General features: G+C 34.5%; 1 protein-coding gene across 3 annotated transcripts; it reads left to right on the top strand.

Annotated features, from left to right (window-relative positions):
* Positions 1-9,222: 9,222 nt before the first annotated feature.
* Positions 9,223-23,850, top strand: LOC127799893 (somatic embryogenesis receptor kinase 1). 3 transcript variants are annotated; one of them, XM_052334147.1, is made up of 11 exons: positions 9,223-9,670; positions 10,292-10,424; positions 10,528-10,599; positions 11,519-11,582; positions 19,471-19,547; positions 19,630-19,701; positions 19,791-19,903; positions 20,293-20,424; positions 20,504-20,845; positions 21,090-21,484; positions 23,066-23,850. In XM_052334147.1, exons 1-11 carry the CDS (start codon positions 9,535-9,537, stop codon positions 23,378-23,380), a joined length of 1,851 nt encoding a protein of 616 aa, XP_052190107.1. In that variant the 5' UTR covers positions 9,223-9,534; the 3' UTR covers positions 23,381-23,850. The 3 variants fall into 3 exon arrangements, with proteins under 3 accessions (XP_052190107.1, XP_052190106.1, XP_052190108.1); XM_052334146.1 differs by having other exon boundaries at positions 11,519-11,662; positions 19,476-19,547; positions 23,066-23,848; XM_052334148.1 differs by lacking the exon at positions 23,066-23,850 and adding an exon at positions 22,105-22,996 and having other exon boundaries at positions 11,519-11,662; positions 19,476-19,547.
* The last annotated feature ends 1,755 nt before the right edge of the window (positions 23,851-25,605 follow it).

The following is a 25,605-nucleotide window of genomic DNA, read 5'->3' as shown; positions in this document are numbered from 1 at the left end:
TATTTTTTATTTTTTTCTATATTAAAAATTATATTTACAAAAAAATTCATATATTATTTAAATTTACAGTTTACCCCACATTTTCGTTTCCTACATTTTTTTAAAAATGTCGTTTCCGCATTTTCATTTCCTATCGGAAACATCTCCCGTTTCTGTTTCCGTGCAACTTAGGTTTCGGTTTTACCATCTTTTTATATACTGTTGTGTATTTATTTTCCCTTGCGCAGTATTGTATTATTTCAATATTTATGTACTGCTAGTTTAAATATAATATTATAATCATTATTATTATAATTATATTTTTAAACAATAATTATAGTATATAATATAATTATTATTTAGCTAATAATATAATTATTTTATTATGATTGACTAACAATTTCAAATGTTAAATCTGCCGACAACTTTATCAAACTGAAATCCCTTCGAAAATGGTTTAAAAGAGTTCAAATAATGGTTTTACCTAATAGGTTAATGAAAAGATGCAAAACAAATAAAAAATAATTAATGGTAGGCAGCAAAATGCACATTTTAGTGAAAATGCTGAGTGAGACCAAGGAAAATGCATCGTTCGTGGCATCAGAAGATTGAGTGTCGCTGGCCACAGGGCTGCGTTTGGTATCAACCTCTGGCGGCGGCGCATTTCCATCGCCTTCAGATGATTCACATCGAAGAAATTAAGGTTAGAGCAATTAAGAAGCAAAATGAGAGAGAGAGAGAGAGATTACGACGCCCGACGACTATGGACTATCGGTGGTCAGCCACACTAAATCTAATTTGGTTTATATTAGGTAGTGGTAAGAGATTATAATCACTTCTTTTTTATTAGAATTTAATTTTGATGGATATATATATATATATTTGATGGAAATAGTATTCAAACTATCATATGTGACTGCTAAATTTATTCAATATACACCTAAAAAACAGTCGTAACTATAAATTCTTTTTTTTGTTTTTTATAACAACTATAAGTTTTGGAAGAAAACAAAAAAGTCAAACACACTCCATGTTCTATTCGTAACTACTAATGCTCTATAAAAAAAAATGTCACCAAATAATCTTTTTTTTTGTCATTAACATCTATCATGAAACTTGTATATTTTACCTTTATATTTAAACTATCTACTCTCCTTTCCTCTCATACTCTTTCTTCTCCCTCTCTGTTTCTTGTGCCTTAGCCATCACCATCGTTAGCCATTCATCAACCACTATCTTTCTCTCCCTTCTTTTTCAGCAAAACCTTCCTCTAATCTTTTTTTTTCCCGGGTTTGATCAAATCAAACCCACGAGGTCATCTCTCTTAGCTCCCTTTCTCATCTCTTTTTCAATTATTCGTGTGTTCTATGATGACCAATTGACCATTCAAAATAGATAGGGGAATCCCATCATGATGGGATCAATCGGTTAACAATGGAGTTCTTTACCCAAATAAGAGAAGTGATGATGGGTTCTCTTATAGGTAACCAATGTTTTGTAGCCAAGATGGGTTCTCTTATAGGGCTCTTAATATGTACCTGGTCTTAGGCTGTGTGACATTATCAAATTCTATTGATGGAAGGGGCATATAAAATCATTACAATTTTACCCAATCACTACATTCAGACTTTTGAGTTCATTGTTTTACAATTTATTGACAATTCCAACAAAGAGCAATTGGCTATCCACACATTGGGAATGTGTGTGGTAATTATTTATTAGATATTGTTGAGAATTGGTCCTATTATTAAGAATTGATAAAAACAATTTAAACCGTTATTGCTGGTAACATTTCTTCCATGACTTGGGTTCAGTATACAAGTCATTCGCTGCAAATAGAATGAGATCATCATTTTGGTAAGAGACACAGGTTGAGAGGCTGTGAGATTACGCAGAAAGAATTTTGAGTGCTTCGCTTGTATATTCTTAAGAAGGTCGTGGCTTTGTCAGTGAATTTGTAATGAGATTTGGAAAGTGAGGAAAGAGATTGAATTCGATTGTAATCGTGAATGCCTTGTACTGTTTCTTGGACATTGAATTAGTGGATTATCTGGTATAGCACCAAAACTGGATGTAGATTCCGCATTGGAATCGAACCAGTATAAGTCTTGGTTGTTTTTGATTGTCATGTGTTCGATGAATTGTGCCAACTAGATTCATGCACTTGAGTTATTGGTTTGCATTCACAAAGTGGTATCAGAGATTTGGAGATTGATTTATCGACTCAAGAAAGTAAGAACGATTGATCTTGACGACTTGCCAGTGAGATGGGGAGTTTGAAGTTTGAGTTAAATCCGTTTGACAGCACCGAAGACTTCAATTCCTAGAAGAAAAAGATGAAAGCCTTCTTAGTTCAACATAAGTTGCAATCGGCCATTCAAGAACTGAGTACATTGCCATCGACCATGGTTGATTCTACCAAGAATGAGCTTTAGGAGAATGCCTATTCGATAATCATATTATACTTGGCTGATAAAATACTGAGACAAATCGATAGGTTCGAAACAGCTTACGAAGCCTGGAAGAAGCTTGAGGATTTATATCAAACCAAGTCACTCATCAATAGAATCATCTTAAATAAGTGGTTCTTTGGCTTTAAGACGGACACCTCGAAGAATCTTGAACAAAATCTTGATGAGTTCAAGAAAATTGCAATTTCTTTAGCATTAGTGGACGACAAGAAGAAAGGTGATGAGATCCAAGTCATCATCCTGTTGAATTCTTTGCTCAACTCATACAAAGAGGTTAAAGCCACAATCAAGTTTGGTAGACATAAGATATACCTTCATGAGGTGACTACAGCACTTTGCTCCAAGGAACTTGAAGAAGTCGACTTTTCATTTAAAAATGTCAAAAGTTTTCAAAAACCTTCTTGAAATTTCAAATGCCTCCAAGAAAATTATCGATCGAATTGAGTACTTGTTGACAATTCCTTTACTAACAATCTTAAATGGCTAGTTTTTGTAGGCATTAAATGCGTCCAATGGCTCCATCAATGGCTAATAAATTCAAGGGTTGGAAAAAATCTATAAACCTTACTAGTCAATTGTGCATCAAAGAGTTAGAACAAACCATTACAAGCTTCAAGTCATATTATTCTCTTCAAGTATACTTATGTTTTCAATCTTTTTTCTCAAAAGGTTTTGTATATCATTTGTATTATTTTATTTTAACTTTGTATATAATTTTGAAAGATATTGTAACTGAGAGATTCATCTCTCAGATCATATTTTCTTCAAAATTCATTATATATTACTTAGCAAGGTTGCAAATGGCCTACTTTGTATAAGTAGGAGGTTGTAATTCTAGCAGTTGTGCTAGAGAGCCTACTTGGGATCAAATAGGAGATTTTAGTGATTTTTTTTTTTAAATCTTTAGTGAGAAGTTAAGGTAGTGGATTAGATTGGTTCAGTCGAGCCACTATGAGTCATTTTCATATTAATCGTTCATTTCTTCAAACTTTACAAGCATTACTTTATAATATGGTTGGAGATGGAAAGTTTGGCAGATAGGTTTCTTGGAGATGAGATAGTAATGATGATATGAGCATATTAATATGTAATTTTATTTAAATAATATATATGATATTTATATATAAAAATATATTATATATATTATTTAATCAAAAATATAATATATTTATAAAATTATGAATAAATTTATTAATGTATTTATAAACGAGCTAATCGTGAGTCACTAATTGAGCCAACTTGCGAGTTAACGAGCCGAGTTTTACTGAGTTCAAACTTGACTCATTTACAAATCGAGTTTCAAAGTTAGGCTCAATCTCGACTCATTTACCTTAACAAACGAATTGAAACGAGCTTTTACTAAACTGAACACCGAGCTGAGTCTGAATGGCTCAACTCATTTGCAACCCTATCGATTGTCAAATTTCAAAAAAATATAGCTGTTACTTAGAAAAGAAAGAAATGACTATTTTTTACCGTTTGAGGTTTATCTCTTTATTTTAAAAAGTCTGATTATGTCTTCTTATAACAAGATCTTAAATATGTTTATATACAATATGCAAAATGTCTATCTTGACAAATTTGGTTATTATCAGTCAAATCAAAAGAAGATGTGAGTATGTGCAAGTAACAAAGGAAAAATTCAAGTCTCAAAGCTTCTATAAAAAGCCAAATACTGCAAGAGATCAAGTGCTGTGAAAGCTGAAATCTAAGCAATGTAGAGTCAATCTAAACCTAGACAAGACAAAGCCTAATTACTTTCGGGTCAAAGTTCACTGCTTGAGTGATAATCCTTCATGCTCATCTTCTTCCACTTCAAGTCATTATCTAGTCAAGCTTATGAAGATCTTTTTAAACCATAAATTAGAAACAAAAGAGTTGAGTGTCTTATTCAGTAATATCTTTTAACTTTATTTTGTTCAAGAGAATGTCAGCACTCATTGTATTATCTCATATTTTTCTCTTAAGAAATCTTTTCACATCTTTTGTGAAATTTGTAAAATTTTATGTTTTATCCTTGAAAGGTAGTGGTTGTGGCTAAGCTTAGGATGAAAAAGCCAATTGTAGAGGTTACTGCTTAACTTGTAAAAGCATATACTACTGTTTAACCTACAAAAAATAGATGTTACAATTGTTCTTGTAAAAATTGGGATTCCTACTTAGCCCATGAAAAATGGAGGTTTCAATTGAACCTATAAAAACTATGTATGTGTTGTAGTTGATCCATAAAAGCTAAATCCCTTACTAAATGTTTTCAAAATTCTTAGTTAGAAGTTAAGGTAATGGACTAGGCTTATTGGTTGATCCACTCAAAAATGTTATGTTTTCGTGGTTTGCTTCTTATGTTTTTTATGGTATTATTTTTCACCTTCTATATATACAATGTATTCTCATTTGATTTAATCTCAATCAACATCAAACAATTTTCTCTAGTTTTCATTCAAAAGATTTTCTAACCTCTCTGATTTCATGTTTATTTCTCAAATGCATATATTTGTTTATGAGACTTGTAGATGAAAATTTTGTGAAGTAAAGTAAGCAAAATGATATTACTATCATCATAAATGTTCTCTTATACTTAGCTTCAAACGCTGCTTCTCATCTATACATGTATATATTCTATGGTTGAAATATATTTAAATTAATTTTTATGAAAAATATTTTAATGCATATAATCTTATATCAATCTACTACAAGTTTTTTATATTATGAAAAGTATCATTTCAAATCAGTTTTGATGCATAATATTTTAATATTGTAAAAATAGTCACAATGCTCAATTCACCTCCCTTTTTCAAGAAAGTTACAAGATTTATAAATAAAGTATACTCTCTTTGAAAATCTCACAAAAAGATGATAATGAAAGCACTTGAGAATGAAAAAGCTTTTGAAAATATTTTGAATGCTTTGCTCAAGCTCTTGTAATAGATTCTTTTGTGTATGTTCAATTGTTGTAACATTGTTTAGCATTCCACACAACTATTTATAGATTTACTGCATTAAATGTTAACTAACATGGCAATTTACAATTATAATGTTTTAATTGAGTCATAATTGCCAGTTTTTGTCTGTATAAATATTAAACAATAGATATAAATTCACAAAAGTATTCTCATGTTGTCTGAAATGGATTTAATGAATTGAAAACATGAAACTGACAACATTTAATGTGTCTAACGACTATATTTTTTGAAATCAAACACAAAATACTTACTCAACTAAGTTTTAGACTTACTCGACTAAGTTTGATCTTTATTCAATTGGATAAGGTATGTAATTGATTATATTTTAAGCTTACTTGAGTATGACCAAGTCATTACTCGACTAACTTTTATGTTTCAAAAACCTACATTATTCACTTAATTACAAAACTAAGTTTACTCAATTATTTTTAATCTTTAACTCAAGTACAAACAATTGTTACTCGATTAAACTTAGGTCCAGAAACTTGTCCAACTTTTAGCTCATCTTTACTCAATTAAAAAAGATATATACTCGAGTACAAAATAACTTTACTTGATTACTAAAATACTTCACTTGATTTTTTAAAGAAGATACTCAATTATAAAAACAGATTTACTAGAGTACAAAAGATTATTACTCAATTAAATTTAAGATGTCAACAAATTTCATAACACACTCGAGTATATGAATCTTGTTACTCGACTATATCACATTTTTACTAAATTATACATACATATAATTGATTAATTTGAAAATAAACTGAGTATTACTAGATTATATTCAAAACATACTTGATAAGATTTTCACAAAGAGTTTTCAAAAGCTTTACTCGATTTTTCCAAAGAGTTTGCTTGATTGATTCTTACATGCTTTATGAAATATTCAATTATTTTCAACATATACTCAACTATTTTGAAAACATACTTGATTATAAAATCATCAAACTTAAGAGTACTTCAAAATGTTTTGGATATCATCAATGAACCAAATTTATTAAAAATATATCTTATCATTTAAATTTACCAAAAACTATTTTCTCATAAAGTCAAAACACAAATTTATCAACAAATTGATTTGAAAATTTCAGACCAATAGATGGTGAACGGGTGCTACTTGGAAACAATAAGAGTTGCAAAGTCCAAGGCATTGGCTCAGTGACAATAAAGATGTATAACATGTGAGGTACATATTCGAGTGCAAGAAAAACCTGATATCACTTGGCATACTAAACACAAATGGCTTTTGTTACAAGGCTAAGGGAAGTGTCTTGAAAGTGACAAGGGAATGCTTAATTGTGATGAAATACACCAAAGAAAATAGTCTATACATCTTGCAAGGCAGCATGGTGATGGATGTTGTTGCACTGTCATAAAGAATGATTTAGATGAGACTGAGCTATGGCAGAACGGATTGGCTTATGTTAATGAAAGGGGACGCGGCCTACTTGGAGCAAGTAAACTTGGAGGAATAAAGTTCGGTGAATATTGCATATATGGAAAGACCTCAAGATTGAAATTCAACAAATTAGTTCATATTTCCTCGGATACTCATAACTACGTTCACTCTAACTTGTAGGGACTAAGCTAAGAGTGAGTCACTTGATGGTGAAAATTATTTTGTGTCATTCATGTATGACTTTTTCATAAAATATGGTTGTACATACTGAAATCAAAGGATCAAGACTTTCAAAAATTCAAGAAATGGAAGAAGTTGGAGGAGACACAAACATGTGGGAGAATAAAGAAGCTCAATGGCCTAGAATTTACAAATAAAGAGTTCAACAATTTCAATTTACTAGAAATGTCAATGGAAAAAGAATTAATTTAACCAAGAAAGTTGAATTAATTTAATTATTTATTTATTTTTAAAAAATCCCATTTTCAGTTTAGCAACATGGGAGAGGGGGATGTTACATTATCTCTTGAGATTAAATTCACAATTACATGAATTTCTGAATAATTGTTTCAAAGAGATGTTGTCAATGTATTTTTTTAAGATGTGAGGGTACACGTTATAATTTATTGAAACTTAAGAAATGTAGAGTGTAATTTATCCTAAAAATTTACATTAAAATAAGCTATAATTACAAAAGATTGCAAAAAATATTATTATATCATTTCATCACGACTTCAGTTTACAATACGTAAAGGGCCACACCTGACGAAAGTGGGCCATTCCAGCCAGAGGAGGCGCAATGAAAATATCCTCCAGGCCCAATATAAATGCAAATGGACCTCAGGAATAAATATAACAAATGATTTGGCGAATAATTATTTAGCAGTCCCCTCCCTAATTGAAGAGGACTAGGGGTTTGGTAGTGTTAGTGGTAGGCCCACTCCACTCCACTCCAGCCAGCCAGCCAGCCAGCCAGCAAGGTTTAATGTAGAAAGAAAAACTGAGTCCCAAAATAGGAATAATACAAATATCAGAAAACCTTAAAACAAAGGGAATATAGAAGAAAGAGGGTGAGGGAGGGTGAGGGGATTTGGTCCAAATTAAAGGCAGGAAAAGTTTCAAATATTAAACAGCGATGCCAGTTACCACCACCAAAACCAAAAGGGGAAAGCAAAAAGCCAAAAACAAACATAAATGGACAAAGTGGGGGCCTGTCTGTCTTTCGCTCTCAATTCTCTAATAACTCACTCTTCTAGTGCTGTGCCCTTCCCTCCCTTCATTATTATCATTATTAGTTTTGACTCTCCCCCCCGCCCGCCCGCCCGCCCCTTCTCTCACAAATTCCATAAATATCCTCTCCGCTCCAAACTTCGACTTTGGGATTTGGCCATCCGCTATCCCCCACCCCGGACCCACCCTTGGGCCCCCGCTCGGCCCCTGTGCCCTTTCATGGGTGCTGTCACTTTCATTTGTTGTCACAACCAATCAAAAAGTCCTTTTTTTTTAATTATTAAATACATCGAATACGTGATACAGTTGATAAAGTAGTCAGTTTTACTTCAATTGTCTATACTTTGTGCAATTTGGATTAAATTTTAAAGGCTAAAATATATTAAATCCCTTTAAAATTTATAATTTTAGACACTTAACCCATTTTATAGTAATCAAAAATCATATTTAATAAAATATGTCCAAAAAGAAAATGACTGTAATACTTCAATTAATCTTAAATAAATAATTCTATTATTATAAATTAATTAAAAATAAAATAACAAATACCCTTAACGAGAAGAAAGTGGCAACAATTGATTACTCGAGAAGAAAATAATTAAAAATATAAAAACTATAATCATTAATTCAAATTAATCCCTAAACAAATTGAAATCCCAATTTATCTAAATAAAAATTGCAAAAACTAATCAGTCCATATTTTAAACAAACCATTCATCTTTGAATTATAAAAACAAAATAATCTTTTAAGTTTCAAAAATTTGATCAAAAGTTGTATTTATAGAGAAAAAGGAAAAATTCAAAGAATTATGTGTTTAGGAAGGAAACTACAATTTACTACTCTTATTAATTTTAAAGTTTATTTATAAGTAAAGAATATTTATTGTCAATATCCTCAAATTCTAAAAAGCATACATAATTTATGAAAAAATATTTAAAAAAGCCACTTTGAGCCAATAGGCACGATTTTCCCAAAATACCCTTGAAGCGAGTGGGCCCCACACCAAGCCACAAAACGGGGGTTTAGAAACTCCTGTCGCTTTCCACCGATTCGTGTGCAAAGTAGAACAGCGCGAAGCCGTTTTGACCAAGCCGGGCAGCTCGGGCACCGTTCGGGCAGCCCTCACGAATTGCACGCCCCCAAAAGATAAAATGCGTATTACACTCTGCACTTCAGTACGCACTTTTGAGGACACACTGTGAATAGAGAGAGAGAGGGAGAGCAGGCAAAAGCGCAACGGGGAGGAAAAAGCGACCTTTATAGCGAGAGGATTCGGAAACCGAGTCCTGAATTTGTTTTGTTCTCTTCTGGTCGCCTCATTCGGCGTTGCGTCACGAGATCGACTTTTGATCCTGCTTTTGCTGACTCTTTTTCGGCCAAGAACGGTGGGGATTTAGGCAATTGAGGGCTAGGGTTTTGTAATGCCGTTTCTGTGCTTTACAGAGTCTGGATCTGGCGAAGGTTCCTGGCTAGATGTGACCGCCAGTGAAGCGGATGAATGTTGATATGTGGCTGCTTGTGTTCTCTGTGAACAAGATGGCAATGGCGAGAAAGGTGGTGGGGAGATTGTGCTTGTGGTGGTTGGTAACGGTTGTTTGTCCACTGAGCTTCGTCTGTGCCAATATGGAAGGTGTGTAAATGTTCATATGCTTCGGATTTTGGCTTTTTCCTATTTCCCGTTACTTCATAAAAATGATGATTTTCAGTTTTTGCTTCAACAAGTGAGAATCTTTGGTCTGGTATGGTGTTAAACATGTGAATTGAAGTTTCTTTGTTTGGAATTTGGATGGTGAGGGATCAAATTTCACACCGGATTCTGGCATTAATTGATGTATATCCTTTACCTGTTAGGAAGTGGTAAATTTAGTAGGTATGGTAGGTGATCTATTCCTGAGACACAGCTGGATTCTTGGATTTATTTGAAAGATGAATGCACTTCCTTTGCAGCTGTCTGATGTGCACACAGAGATGATACTCGGGGAACAATCAACTGTATCACATTTGGAGCATTTTTACAAAATCTACAAAAATTGCCTTCTATTTAGATTTAAGTATAAAGTTACACTGTTTACACCAATTATCCATTCTCCTTGTGGTGACACGTATGACTCGCATCTTATTTGAATTTGCTTCTGTTTCTAGCAATTGGAGAAGGCAATGCACTCTGATTTATATATAGTCAAACATTTGATACAATGTGCCTTTACTTCGACATTGTTAATAGTTTGAATCTAACTGTTTCTGTAAACAGGTGATGCCTTGCACAGCTTAAGAGCTAACTTGGATGATCCTAACAATGTGCTGCAGAGTTGGGATCCAACCCTTGTTAACCCCTGCACCTGGTTTCATGTAACATGCAACAATGAAAATAGTGTAATTAGAGTGTAAGCATCCTGTTATATTAATGTTCAAGAGTTATGAGTATATTTACACATTAATTTGCACATGTTAATGCGTATGATATATCTTCTACATATATTTTTCCAGCGATCTTGGCAATGCAGCTTTATCTGGTGAATTGGTCCCTCAGCTCGGCCTGCTGAAGAATTTACAGTACTTGTGAGTTTCACTCTCATGACCTGGTATTAGGTTTGATTTTAGTTTGTTATTTGTGATTGTTACATTTGCACTTCATTGCTTACCCCCTTTTGGTTTCAACTGAACCATGGGATTGCATCTTCACATGTCCTGAAATAAAAGAATTGATGGCATTATTTATATCAACTGGCTATTAATTTCATTTTCTTTCTTGCATATACTGCCAATGATGGGCTTTTATGTAGTTCACGCAATGCAAAGACTGTGATTTCTTACTTCCACGAATCATATGTGAATGTTAGTGACTTTGCATTTAGAGATTTATATATTCTGAACCAACACAGAAACACACTTATTTAGCCGGAAAAAAAACAAAAAAAAAAAAACAAAGAAACACACTGGAAATGCTCAGAGGTGCAGGTAGAGTAGCAGGTTATACACAGAGCTGGTGCAAGTTGCCAGAATCATAATGTCTTGTAATTGGGATGGGATTGTTGATTGTGAAGGCAACATAAATTTCTGGTCTAGCCATTGAGTGGTGGAACAATTATAACACTCTTATCTGGTCATGGATGCCTCTGGACTCTGCTGAACATAACATTATCTGCTGCATCTCCATCTGTGACACCATTCTATACTAGCTGAGCCATAGAATGGGAAGAAGAATGTATAGTTTGGAACATAACTATCTCTTGATGGTTATATATAGGTGTTACAAATGTTCATCTGTCATAAGTGTACAAGTACAACTTGATATTCATTTGTCTGTTGGTAAGATTGATCTTGGCTTGTTTCAGATCTGATTATTTCTTTTTCAAAGCGGGATTGGAATTTCAGGCTTGGGACGTTGTTGTTGATGGCTTCATGCATGTTTCATGGAAATTCATCTGTTATCTTCAATATGTATGATGGGCCATTGATATGAATTTTCTAATGACAGGGAACTGTACAGTAACAACCTTACTGGACCAATTCCTAGTGATCTCGGAAATCTGACTAACTTGGTGAGCTTGGATCTCTACTTGAACAGTTTTACTGGTCCTATTCCAGACGCTTTGGGCAAGCTTTCAAAACTGCGCTTCCTGTGTGTACTTTATCTTTCTATGTCCTCTTTACTAGAATCATATAGCTGTATCTCTGCTTCTTATTTTCCCTTCCTTTTCATGTTAAATTCACTACCTGGTCACATGTGACAGTGATTAATACCTTTATGAGGGTTGAAAGAATTGGTTGTAGCAAAGGGCATAATGGTACTAACAGTGTTAGTTTACTCTTTGTGAGTCTCAACTCAGTTACATGAAATGTTGTAAAATATCATATTTTGGATGGTGTGAGTTTTCTCTAAGTCAAGAAAGCCATTAATATAGGATCTAATCATCATATAATCATTAAAAACTAATTTGTTTATTTTCTGGAAAATTGAATTTGTATCCTTTCAATTTTAGTTGGAATTGACAGTTTGAGGTTGTAGGCAAGGAAGGATGAGCTAGAAGATTTTTTCTGGGAAAATAAGTAATAACGTAAGATTGAAGATAAATAAGATTCCCATTGTTTAGTTGGTTTCACCAAATTTCAAGAACTAAAAGGACCTAGAGGTGGCAAGTTGTGGATGGTGCTAATACAAAACCTAGTCATTTTGCTATTAGACTAGGCCATATTTGGAACTGAGTATTTTACAATGAAAAGAAAATGAATAACAAATTGCATGCAGAGAAAACTAGAAATTTTGGAATCTTTTATCAACAATTATTGGTGTTGAATCTCCAAATAATGCATTTTCTTGTTGGAATGTTCAGTGTACTATAAATTGCTGTCACAAATTTGTCATGTTTAGGACAGACATCAGATTTAATTGATAGAGTGAATGCATTTGTTTTCCATTTCTTGAAATCTGTCTCTTGATTCAAAATAATGGTGTAGCATGTATCCTGCACTATTATGGAGTTAATAAGGGTAATTGCCTCCAGACCTCCTATAGTTAGGCCATTTGCAAGGAGACTATGTGGTTTAAAAATGTCTTTGAGGGGCTGGCAAATGCGAAAGTCGGCCTTGGAGAAGACATTGAATAAGAAGCTAACATGACCAAAGAGGAGCTATCGCTTAGAACTACAAGGGGGAGAAGTAGGCATCAATTGAAGGGCAGATCTGCCACTATGATTGCCATGAGAGGAAGGAGCCTTGTCACCTGCCACCAATGTTGTTGGGAGAGAGCCTAGTCAGAGAAGATGACCTAGAGGTTGTCACTATTGAAGAGGTCGACAACCATTGTTGCAACTGAGATGAGATATGGGGAGTTGCTGTCGTGGAAAATAGATTTGTTGTCGTTGTTGACCTGCTTAGAGAACCTTACCTTTGCCATCGCAAATTTGGAGAAGAGCCCTTTCCCAAATCTTGTTCTTCTTCTTCTTTGGCTTCCACCTACCAAAGCCCATTATCAGCAATGGGTTCCCAAGATTGGCAATCTTTGGTGGCAATGGGGCTTTTATTTTATTTTTCTTTTGGGTAAATTTAATTTAACATAATTTATTTAAGGTTATTTCATGTAATTGGCGTGTAATTAAACATGTCAGTAACAGAGGGATTGTTCTGGAAAAATAAATAAATAAATATGCCATAGGGACCCCCGGAGACATTTCTAAACCATTGGGAGTCTCCATGTAAATGACTAGGGTCTTGGGGGCTGTTTTCCTAATTAATAAAAAATATTGCAGAATCAAAAGTGGCTCTATGTCAGATAAATGAATAGTTAGGAGCTAAGGAACTTGGAAAAATAGCAACATGACTTCAAGAGAAGAGGGGCATCCTCACAATCTAGGTATCTATGATCAAGCTCGGGCAACTATTTACCAGAAACACAACTCTTCTAGTGGTAAAATAACCTTGTCTGGAGGATTGCACCATTCTCATAGAGATAAACACACTTAAATGTCTCAACTCAAAGTTGGTACTAAGAGGAAAACTTCCTTCTTTTTTGGGGGCACTCTCGAGAATAAATCTAGTTTACATTAGACCTTTTAATGGGATTTGTTCTCAAATGAAGTTTTGACTGTCTACCAAATAAGAAAGAATGAATGGATCTTGTAGGGTTCTTATAAGAAATTCATTGACTTCTTTTGGAAGTAAATGATAGTCATAATCGCTAGCAATTGGCAACCATATAACATGAATGCACTCCTAGCCTCGTGCACACCATCTCTTGCAATATGGAATCTGGCTACAAACAATAATGAGGGGGAAGCCAAAGGTAGTGCTAGTGATTGAAGTGAAATCGTAACAATGTTGCTATGCATAAAGGTGTGGTTGGATCACACCTCCTATTGAGGGATAGATAATATTTGGTGAAAATTTATCAAACTAGCTAGTTTAGAAAATTGTAATGAATTGCTGCAAGGATGATACAAGATTATATTTCCATCAATACAAATTTACAAGCCATTTTGGTCGAGGAGATGCAAAAATATTAAATCAAGACCTGTAATCTATTAAAGACCTTTTATGCTTCTTGACATTTTATTGTCTTGGAAAATTCTTTTTTTCTCTTTGAGAAGTTCTTAATCCATATTGAATTTTTAAACTCACAGTTTATCAACATCAAGTTTGTATGAATAAAAACTAAATTTAGTGAAAAATTCAAATTTTGATTAAGACACATGCACAGTTCTTGATAGAATGGCACTAAGACGGAAGATAAGTATATATAATAAATACAACCACTCTAATACACTTTAAAAGTGGCCATGGCTAACAATTAGATGAATGAGAGTCAAGGAGGAGATAAGGAATGTAGCAAAATAGAATCGTGACTTAGTGAGAAGAGATGCCTCCTTCAAGGGGTCTTTATGATCAAGCCTAGCTGAATCTTACAAGTTTCACAAAAGTTGTAAAATTATGCATTGTGGAATGCACCGTTTTGATAGAGGTAAATGTACTTAAGCATCTTTATTTGAAGTTGCTAGGAAAAAGACAACCATTTTTTTTTTTTTTTTTTTTTTTTTTTTGGGGGGGGGGGGGGGGGGGGTTCATAGGAAACAGATAGAGTGGATATTGGATCTTTGAGTAGGATTCTGACCATCTGTCAAAGATCAGAGGATCTTGTAGAATTCCAAGAAATTTGTTGATTTCTTCTGGAAGCAAATGATGAAGTCAAGATTACTAGTAATTGTTAGGACTGGCAATGGGATGGGACGGAATAGGGGATGGGTTTTACTCACCTGTTTCCAAATTTGATCCAACCCCCCCCCTCTCCAGAAAAAAAAAAAAAAATTGTGCACGTACCTTGCCTTGTGCATTGTTGAGGTAAAAAATTTAAATACCATCCTTGCCCCCAAACAAGAAATTGGGATCTTCAAACTTGTCCTATTATTTCCAATTTAATGAGATTTTGTAAACAATAACAATATATCAAGTTTTTATCAAGTCATCAGTCATTTCCATTTATGGCCTTGTCTTATATAAGGCCCTTATTAACTCATACCATAACTAAGTGTCTTCCACCAAGTTTTTCTTGGTCTTCCTTGATCTGTTTTGCTAGATAATGAGATTTATATATATATAAACTTATAAGAAATGCACAACAAAAATCAACATTAGGATCATAGAGAAGAGAAATCAAATCTGAATAAAGTCCTACCCCGGTGAGGTAAGGTGGGTTTCAGGTGCCGCTTCTGACCTTAGGATTCAAATCTCCAATCCCAAACCCAGTCGAATAACATTCACCTAGTCCTAGTTGGGGTTGAGCTGCTTCTCAACAGTTCAAGTATAATTATTCTCTCCATTGACAACCATGTAGCATGAATTTTCATTCCCAGACTTATTCACACTACATATACCATGGGAGCTAGCTACAAACAGCAAAGAAAGGATGCCAAAGGTAGTCTTGTGGCAGAAATGAAGCCCTAAAATTGTAGCTGTATAGAAAGGTGCAGCTGGATAACCTCCTTTTCAAGTAGAGGCGAATTTGTTAGGTGAAGTCCTAAAACTATAGCTGTATGGAAAGGTGCAGCTGTGCCTGTGCCTGTGGCTCTGATACTGTGTAAAAAGGTGTTCAATCTGACTATATGCTTCTGAGTATGATATATATAACAGGTCAAAGAACACAAGAATGGAAATCTACACATATTTTCATATGTGCCCTTGCACTATATACTAACAATCTACAGTAGATTTTATCTTGTGCAATTCTGCTTATCTCTAATTGTGAAATTACACAATTGTGGCGTTAATTAAAGAAGAACTTTTTGGGCATGGGATGTCGTGCATCAATATGGAATTATTACCTCATGGCCTGGCTCTATATTTCTCCTTTGCTATGGTAGTAGCCAAAGCCAATGAGATTGTTATTAACATGACAATGAAGAAAGCCCAAATAATCAACCCATTTGTCAAGTAGCATTAATGAATCGACGAATGCCTAGAACTCTTGGTATGAGAAAGCAGAGATTCCTGCAGTGTAGAAAATAAATTTTGTAGCTAGGTAGAAACATTTATTTTCTCCCTATGTGGGTGGAATCAGAGCTTCAATTTTCGTCCTTGTCTTGATTGTTGGTTCAGTGCATGCACAGGAAAAGGAATGTTGAAGTGTTAGTTCCTAGATATTTAGAAAAAAAAAGAGGGGAAATTTTTGAGACAATTATGAATTCCGTTGTGCTTCCAAAATTCCGTTATTTAACTACATCAACTGATCTGGCAAAATTTTCAAGACTCTAGTTTATGCCTCCTCTCTATGGTACTAGTTGTTTGTCACTGAATTTTCCCTCAGTAATGGGTTTGTGATTTAACTTTGATCATTGTGGAGCAGTACCAAGGTCAAGTCTTAAACATTGACAGTTGGTACAATAACAATAGAAATTGCTCCTTTGGTGAGATTACCTTAGCAAATGCCATCAAGCTCGGTCCAAAATTTAGTTTAATAGGTGTTGACCGGTCTTGGTAGCAACAGTAAAGTTGTTTTGTGGCTACAAGGTCTTGCGTTTAAGTTGTAGAAACATTGTCTTTGCAAAGCAACAGTAAGGTTGTGTACAAAAACACAATCCGTTGATCCTCAAAAAACAGCAAGTCTTGTGCATTGGGAACACCCTTTTTAGATTATAGGTTTTCAAGGAGAATTCACATTGAAGCAATTATTCCCTAAATAGATGCCACTGTAGTTTATTTCATAACCAATGAATCAATTTAGAAAAGAGTCCAAACTTAGGGATTTATGAGAAGATAATTTGCAATTAGAATTGGGTTCATGGAGTTTTTAGTGTTGAAGTTGAAATACTTATTAGAATTATGTGCTGCAAAAAAAAAAGGTTAATAAATAAATGTGTTGTTTTGTTTAAGTACTGGTTTTAAATAAGAGGTAAAATATCATGTTAGGTTCTGCCCAAACAACCCTTGAAGATGGGTTATAAGATTATCTTTGTTGTATGGTGCAAAATGTTGGGTAGTTAAGTACCTAAATGTGCAATATGAGCGTAATTGAGATGAGAATGTTATAGCTAGTGAAGATAAGATGCATGACATATAACTAAAATGGGTTAGATATGTGGAAAGAAGACCGCTAGATGCACTTATGAGGTGAGAGAACAGAATGGAAGAAGGTTGTTATACAGAGGAAGAGGAAGACAAAAAAAAAAAAAAAAAGAAAAAAAACTTGGAAGCCCTTAAACATGACATGGCATAACAGTTTTATAAGATATTATAATGGATAGAAATGGTTTTCCAACTAGAATCATGTAGCTGATCTCATTTAGTGGGATTAAGGCCTGTGATTATTGTTGTCGTGTTTAGAATACTCTTCTCCCATGATAAATGTCTTAAATTGTAGTGAGACACACCAACATGTCTTAAATTAGGTATACTTCACCTACAATAAAGTCTTCCCTTTCATAATTGAACAAGATTCAACTTTTTTGAACGATGAAACACTCAGTTTCCATTTTGGTTGTAAATGTAACCAACCTGCAGTTAAAAGATATGGTAGAAAGAACTTGGGGGATGGGGGGCAAGAACTCAACCAAAAATATCTTCATTAATGCATAACTCAATTGTATACCACCTATGTCCAACACCAAAATAAGTGATATCCACTGGGCCAAGAGCATCCCATCAAGTAAAAGCCTCCACTACCAGTTAACCAAAATTAGGATCCAAAATTAGATGAGCAATAGGCCTTACATGTAAATGGTCATGGATAATGGAACACCTAACAACACATCTTCATAGACCAATAAATACAAGATCACCTTTTTCATTTCTGAGGAGGGATTGCAGTATTCTAACCACTGAGTTGAGTCTTTTTGTTCATGCTTTTTGCCATGTGTTTGTAGAAAGCTGCAACTAATAGGATTTTGCTAATCCTCCCTTTCTGAAAGAGCATAAAATCCAACCCCGCTTCCCAAATAGGGGCTAAGAGATAGGCACTAATCATAAGAAGAGTGCTTGGTATAAATAATTCAACTCCTGAAAGATCATAAAATCTCATGGGTCTAATCATAAGAAGAGTGCTCAATATAAACAACTCACTTCTTGGTTTTCGAGCCTCCTAGTCACTATGATTACTACTGATTAGTGCAATGGATGTGTCTATTATCTATCTGTTGACTTGAAAGTACCAGGTTTGGAAAATGATACTGGAGGCCTAACACTAGTCCAGGGAGGTCTCTTAATGCTCCTTTTTCTTCTCATTAAAGTTCGACTTGCTGTGGTAAGGAAGAAGAGGGGAACAAATGCAGTTGAAGAGCACAGTACAACATAAAGTTATTTGTTGCATTTTGGGAAGGCTGAATTGTTCCTGAAAAGAAATCTATTGATTCTCTTCCAATTGGTTAGACCATGAATGCCATGATTTACTTCTTAGACAAGGTCTCTAGTTCAAGTCTAGGATGGCCCAGCTATGCTAAGGAAAAGAGTGAATGAAGCCTTACTAGTCCACATTCTCGCCAAACTCATTGTGATATGACAATTTCTCTATGATTTGCTCTCATTTGCTATTGAGTTTGCTTTTAATGATCCTTTTATGTTTTTAATCAAAGTTCTCTCAATATGATATTTTGTCAAGATTGTCAACTTGATGAAGAACTCTAGGACAAACAACACCCCCCCCCCCCCCCCCCCCCCCCCCCAAAAAAAAAAAAAAAAAAAAAAAAGACCCATAAAAGAAAGAATAGAAGATAAATTGGAAAAAAAATAAAACCTTAGATCTGATGGGTCAAACAGAGCATCAAATTAGTGGAGCAGAACAATGGAAAGGTTCACAAGAGGAGGATCAGCTACTCTGGTAACTGGAGAAAAAGAAATAGAATTCTGTAGAAATCATTGGGTTTATAAGAGGCCTCATATGGGTTTATACAGTTGACATCAATAGAGAGAATATGGAAAAAAGATATTTGATTCACAATTCTATCAATAGAATTTCTCATTTTCTATTCAGATTTAACCTCATTTCTCACATGAAATGCATCTTAGCTTGTGGTGATATACACCAATAATGATTAGGTGTATGTTTCATATGATAAAGAAATTGCTGCTATCTTTTTTCTTCTCCATAAATATGCATTTGAGCCATGATAATGATGCTAATGAAACAAAAAAGGTAAAAGAGTATAAAAAGTGAATTTCTGAAAATGGATGGGGTTGGTTAATGGTATTTAGGAAATTAGGATGTACACTAGACTAGCTATCATCTACTGGGCAAGGGTAACCTGATTCTACAAGATCTGTTTTTGTAATAATGATATAAAAATAGCCAGGTTAGGGGGCTTGGCTTTCAGTGTCAACAGACTTTGCAGTATTCTACTGGTTAGGCAAGAGAGGACCATATATCCTAGCATTTTTTTTTTTCCTATTTATGCTTATAATTTCTTTGGTTCATTTTGATTTTAACAAACTCCCATAATGCCCTGTAAGGATAGACGGCTCAACAACAACAGCTTGACAGGTCCCATTCCTATGTCCTTGACTAATATCTCAGCACTGCAAGTGTTGTGAGTACCAAGTTTCTTTCACTTTTTCTTGATGTGGCTCTCTATCCTCTCTCTGTCCACTGATTTTTTGCATTGTTTGCAGGGATCTATCTAACAACCATCTTTCAGGAGGAGTTCCAGATAATGGTTCATTTTCACTATTTACACCTATCAGGTTTTCTGTCAGCTTGCTGACTAATGACCACCATGCTTATTGACTGACTGTATCAAAGGTATTGCTGATAGCTGATTTTCCAATTACAGTTTTGCTAATAACCTGGGTCTATGTGGCCCGGTTACTGGACACCCCTGCCCAGGATCTCCTCCATTTTCACCACCACCTCCATTTGTACCACCGACACCAATTTCATCTCCAGGTTATTGTCCTAAACTTTTTTAAACTTCACGACATGTGTTAGATCTGTCAGAAAATATTCAAAAAATAAAAGAAGACATTTGGGCATATGCATTAATTTGTGTGGAAAATATGCCATTTTTTATTTGGCAAATGAGGTTCTTTCATATTCAAGTTCAGAGCTGCAAATGAGTGTACCAAATCAATGTTGACTTTATGAATTGGTTAATTTCATTATTTGTTCTGTTGTACTTCCAATTGAGGCTTATCTAGCATTTTCTTGATCCTTCTTCAACTGGATTGATGTGATTATTAAGGTTACTATTCCATACAACAGTCTTATTGAAGGGCATGGAATCTGTACGACTTTTATCTTAGTTGTTCTTTTGTTTCTTGAAAAAAATAAAAAAGGTCGGACTAGTGCCACTGGAGCAATTGCTGGAGGTGTTGCTGCTGGTGCTGCTCTGTTGTTTGCAATTCCTGCCATTGCATTTGCATGGTGGCGTCGCAGGAAACCACAAGAATTTTTCTTTGACGTGCCTGGTCAGTTTAACTGACAACTTGATTGAATTGAACATATTTTATAGTTTGATTATAACTTATTTGTGTGTCTTCTTTGCAGCCGAAGAGGATCCAGAAGTCCACCTGGGGCAGCTTAAGAGGTTTTCCCTTCGAGAATTACAAGTTGCAACAGATGGGTTTAGCAATAAAAATATATTGGGAAGAGGGGGATTTGGTAAAGTATACAAGGGACGGCTGGCAGATGGTTCCCTGGTGGCTGTAAAACGACTAAAGGAGGAGCGTACACCTGGTGGGGAGTTGCAGTTTCAAACAGAAGTTGAGATGATCAGCATGGCTGTGCATAGGAATCTCCTTAGATTGCGTGGTTTTTGTATGACACCAACTGAACGACTTCTAGTTTATCCCTATATGGCAAATGGAAGTGTTGCATCATGTTTGAGAGGTAATTAGAATAACTTTTCTATACATTTTTCAGTATTTTATGTTCGCTGCTTTGAGATAGGTGGATCTCGTTTCCAATGGCTGTAATGGTGTATGCTGGGATCAGCAATTTCCCTACCATAGGTGTTCATGCTTTCAGCATTATTGATTCATTCTTAAAATCTGGCATGGTACTTAGATATTTCCTACTGGAGGGGAATTCTGTGCCTTCTTCCAATTCACCTTGTTTTAATGCACTTTTGTAGAACGCCCCCCATCAGAACCTCCTCTTGATTGGCCAACAAGGAAACGAATTGCATTGGGATCTGCAAGAGGATTATCTTATTTGCATGATCACTGTGACCCAAAGATTATTCACCGTGATGTAAAAGCTGCAAATATTTTATTGGATGAGGAGTTTGAGGCTGTTGTTGGGGACTTTGGCTTGGCTAAACTTATGGATTATAAGGATACCCATGTTACTACTGCTGTGCGGGGGACAATTGGGCATATAGCTCCTGAGTACCTTTCCACTGGAAAATCATCTGAGAAGACTGATGTATTTGGGTATGGAATAATGCTTCTGGAGCTAATAACAGGACAGAGGGCTTTTGATCTGGCTCGTCTTGCAAATGATGACGATGTCATGTTACTCGACTGGGTATGCATTTAAAATTTTGCTCTTCATCTCTATTGCTTTGATTATATTTGCATCTTTATTAGTTTGAGTATAACCCATGACCTTGGGTCTTTGGGGCTTCAATTACTCTAGGCCAACCCGTCTTGAATTCATCTTGACCACCACTGAGTTTTTATTATACTTGCTAGCTTGTCTTTTTGTGATAGGCTTAATTTGGCCAAACATATTTATCATCTCTTAGGTAATTAGATAATAACGCCAGAAATGTGCCATAACACATTGTGCTTGCACCATTCATCATTTTTCATTTTTGTTATGCTTGATATTAGGGAAGAATGTTGGACGAATTATGGAGGGGTCTCTTTCTGAAGCTATGGATCCGTTTTGAAGACTTAGATGTGAAATGCTCATCTGGGAACTAGGAAATGAATGGCATGGCTAAACTGTGATGTCCTCTCTCTGCTCATTGTAGCCCAATGGACCAATAAGGGACCATGGAACATTGCCTGATTTAGAATTTATGTAGCTGATTTCACCTACTAGGATTAAGGCTTGTGATTGTTGTTATAGTCGTCCACTTTCTGATAGGGGCAGTTGACAACTAAGCCTAATTATTCCTATTATTTTCATATCCATAACAGCTGGGAAAAAGCACCTAGTCAGGGCCGGTTTAAGAATATTTATGGCTCCAGGTAAGAGTTACTTTGGTGGCCTTTTAATAATATAAATAAATATTAAAAATTATAAAAATTTACTTTACTTGCTTTTTGAGATGCAAAATCACTAATTAAATTTTTGTATTCAAGTTTAGGAAGCAAATCTTTTTCAATTGACAATATAGCCAAATTACTTTATTCCCAGATTAGTGCAGATTCCTCAAACAAAATTTTTGTCATCCAAAAGATCGTTTTATCAAATTATTCTCCTAAAATAATGCCACTTCTTGCTCTTTTTTTTTTCTTTTTCGGTTGTGTTAATGGTTTACACTTTATTATTCATTGCTTAATATTGGAAAATAATGTGGACTTAGAGAGTTAGGGGGCCTCCTCGTCTAAATGACACCTCAGTATTTATTGTCTAACATTAGAAAATGATCCATAGACTTGATGAGTTGGCTCGTCTAAATGGAACAACAAAATAAATAGAGCATGAACTCAAACAAAAATTATCATGGAATAGAATTTCAAAGGATAGGAGGCTGCATTTTTTTGGGCCCCTCTTTTTTTAGGGCCCCAGGCATAGGCTTTAGTGGCCTATGCCTTGAGCCGGCCCTGCTAGTAGTTCCAAGAACGGAGGTGTTCAGTTCCTCTATTCTTTGCCTTAGGATTGTTCACTTACTGCAGAAATTGAATGAACAATCAAATGGGATCTCTTAGTTTCCGAGCATTTACAGTTTTGCTTGTTGCATCCGTTAGAATTTGGATCCTTGGTTTGGTTGCCCTCCATCCTAAGTATAGCTATAGCTCTTGGCTCTTCTTGTCATATTTAATTGATCAAATGATCAGATGCACGGCCCCATTGTGCTATTATGTTCTGCTGCAGTCTAAATTGCAATGCTGGCAAGCATTGTAACCTTTAACCTCTGGCATGTCACTTGTTCAGGTAAAAGGACTTTTGAAGGAGAAGAAACTAGAGATGCTTGTTGATCCTGATCTGCAGAACAATTATGTGGCAGCTGAAGTAGAGCAACTTATTCAGGTTGCACTGCTCTGTACACAGGGTTCCCCAATGGAACGGCCCAAGATGTCAGAAGTGGTGAGAATGCTAGAGGGAGATGGCTTGGCAGAGAAGTGGGATGAATGGCAAAAGGTCGAAGTTCTTCGCGAGGAGGTTGATCTTGCACCTCATCCAAACTCTGACTGGATTGTTGACTCCACCGAAAATCTCCACGCAGTTGAGTTGTCTGGGCCCAGGTGAATCTTCATGGCTGAAGTGGAAAAAGAAAAAAAAAAAAAAAAGAAAAGAAAGAAAGAAAAGTTTGTTTCTTTTTGGCTATGAAAGTTCTTTTTTGTTCCACTTCTCTTTTCTTTTTCTACGTTCTTTCTTTTTAGTTGTTTCTTAAAAGTCTCCTTTAATCTATTATAAGCTATTTGGGAATTGTATTCATAATGTTTGTGCATATAAGTTTGTATTGACATGCAGTTTTGTAATCTAACTGACATTTTACTTCCACAAATGCCCAAAAAAAAAACTGTTAAATAGTGATTTAACAATTTGTACAAGGGTGTTTTCGTTTTTAACTTGATGAAAAATCTGTATCTTCTTTTCTTACGAGTTAATTTCAGCCGGATGAAGTGTCCTTTCCAGAGAGGAAGGATCAAATAACAGTTTTTGACCCAAGTCTATCTTGTGAGGGCATGGTAATGTTAAAGTTCTTTTTTTTTTTCTTTTTTCTTTTTGCTAAGAATGGTAATGTTAATGTTATTACATATAAACTTGTTCTAAGCCATAAAACCATCAAATGGCATGAGTTTATTCTGATGTTGTCAACTCCTCAGCCTAATTAGATTATTAGGCCCTGGATATAGTTGGTTATCAGGCCAAGTCCCAAGTGTATGCTAGCCCAGCCTAGGCTAGGATTACAAGCTAGAGCTTATTGATCTTGCAGTAACATTTTATTGCCCTGATACTGGAAATTGCTGACATTTTATGTGCAGGGCTGAGGTAATCTCCTTTCCCTTGTTTTATGTAAATTCCATTGGTTTTGCAGTGCATTTTGTATTCTAAAATCAATACATCGTTCATCGACATCTTGTTAGAAAGTAGATGCATAATCTTTCTTGGTTAGATCTTTGGTGTTGATATCTTGGAAGTAAGCCTAGAATTGGTTTTTCCCCTCTACATTCCTGCATTTTTGTTCCATTCTGCTTGCATTTGCACCAATTTTCTTCCAGTGCTTTTCCATTCCCATCCAAAATCCTATTTTGTTTCACCTAAGTTGGGGGAAAAGGGATGAAATAAAAGTAGATGAAGATTTTACTTTGTTTTGACAACATCAACTTTCATAGTTTTTTTTTTTTTTTTTTTTTTTTTTTTTACTTTGATATAGGGTTAAATTAGTTATTTTCCTCTTAAATGAGCAAAATAAATTACTATATTTTTAGACGCTTGTTACATTAGCTATTATGATAGATGCAGTTAGATGATAGTGTTAAATTGGTTACTGTATTTTAAAAATGATCAGATAAATGACTATATTTTTATATTTGAAATCGTGTTAACTATTTATAGTAGATGTGGTAATGTCATTAGATAGCATTTAATTTTGTTAACAATGTCAAATATATCTTCAATCAAGCTTAAATTCAAAGGTTATACTTAAAAATCACATTCAAAACATTCGTTGTTGTGATATAGGTTTATTATGTTATGAGATGATTACATTACAAGCTGAATGAGGGAGAGAGACTTGCTATTTCTATTCTTCAAAGGGAGCAAGGGTTAGAGTGACTAAATTGATGAATATATTGATATTCAAAGAACATTGCACAGTTGCAATGGTCTCACAATGCAACAATCTTAGATCGCGTTTGAAATTCAATTTTGAATGTAACTTTTGCATTAGGGGTAAACAAGTAAACCAAGATTGAATACTAAGATATTATCTATTTTACTTAGTAATAGTTATGTAATAATTAATCTAGTGTTTAGTTAATTTAAGATTGCAATCACTATTCAATACAAATACGGATACATAAAAGGGTAAATAGTAAGAAAAATTCAAATCTTCTTCAAGTTTTTAAAATTTTATTCAAATATTTTAATTTTAACAATCGTATCTCAATTGGGTTGATTGTATGTAATTTTATTCAAGATCTAAAATCAATTTGAGAGGTGTGTCATTATTAACGTGACACGTCACTTATCATTAAAAAATATATAAATAGACTCTATGTATACACGTAATATATATATATATATATATGATCTTACATAAAAATGGTAAAGATTAGGTTTTAGTGTATAGAATAAATATCGTCATAGGCTAGAGATTTTAGTGTGTAGAATTACCTTAACATCATATTGAGAAGTAAGCAATAAAATAATTTCTTCCTTGGTTTATTTATGTGAGTGTTTTGAGATATCAGAGCTTCCAAGTTGTGGTCCCTGTTTCGTCAATATCTAAGTAAGATAATTATTTT

Source organism: Diospyros lotus, chromosome 4 (assembly GCF_014633365.1).
Source record: "Diospyros lotus cultivar Yz01 chromosome 4, ASM1463336v1, whole genome shotgun sequence".
Taxonomy (NCBI): domain Eukaryota; kingdom Viridiplantae; phylum Streptophyta; class Magnoliopsida; order Ericales; family Ebenaceae; genus Diospyros; species Diospyros lotus.
The sequence above is the reverse complement of the archived record's forward strand: the minus strand, read 5'-3'. Positions and strand labels throughout refer to the sequence as shown.

Coding starts and splice junctions, on each gene's coding strand:
- LOC127799893 (XM_052334146.1), top strand. CDS start 9,535: ATGAATGTTGATATGTGGCTGCTTGTGTTCTCTGTGAACAAGATGGCA. Junction 19,548..19,629: donor ATCTCAGCACTGCAAGTGTT/GTGAGTACCAAG, acceptor CATTGTTTGCAG/GGATCTATCTAACAACCATC. Junction 20,425..20,503: donor ATTTTTCTTTGACGTGCCTG/GTCAGTTTAACT, acceptor TCTTCTTTGCAG/CCGAAGAGGATCCAGAAGTC.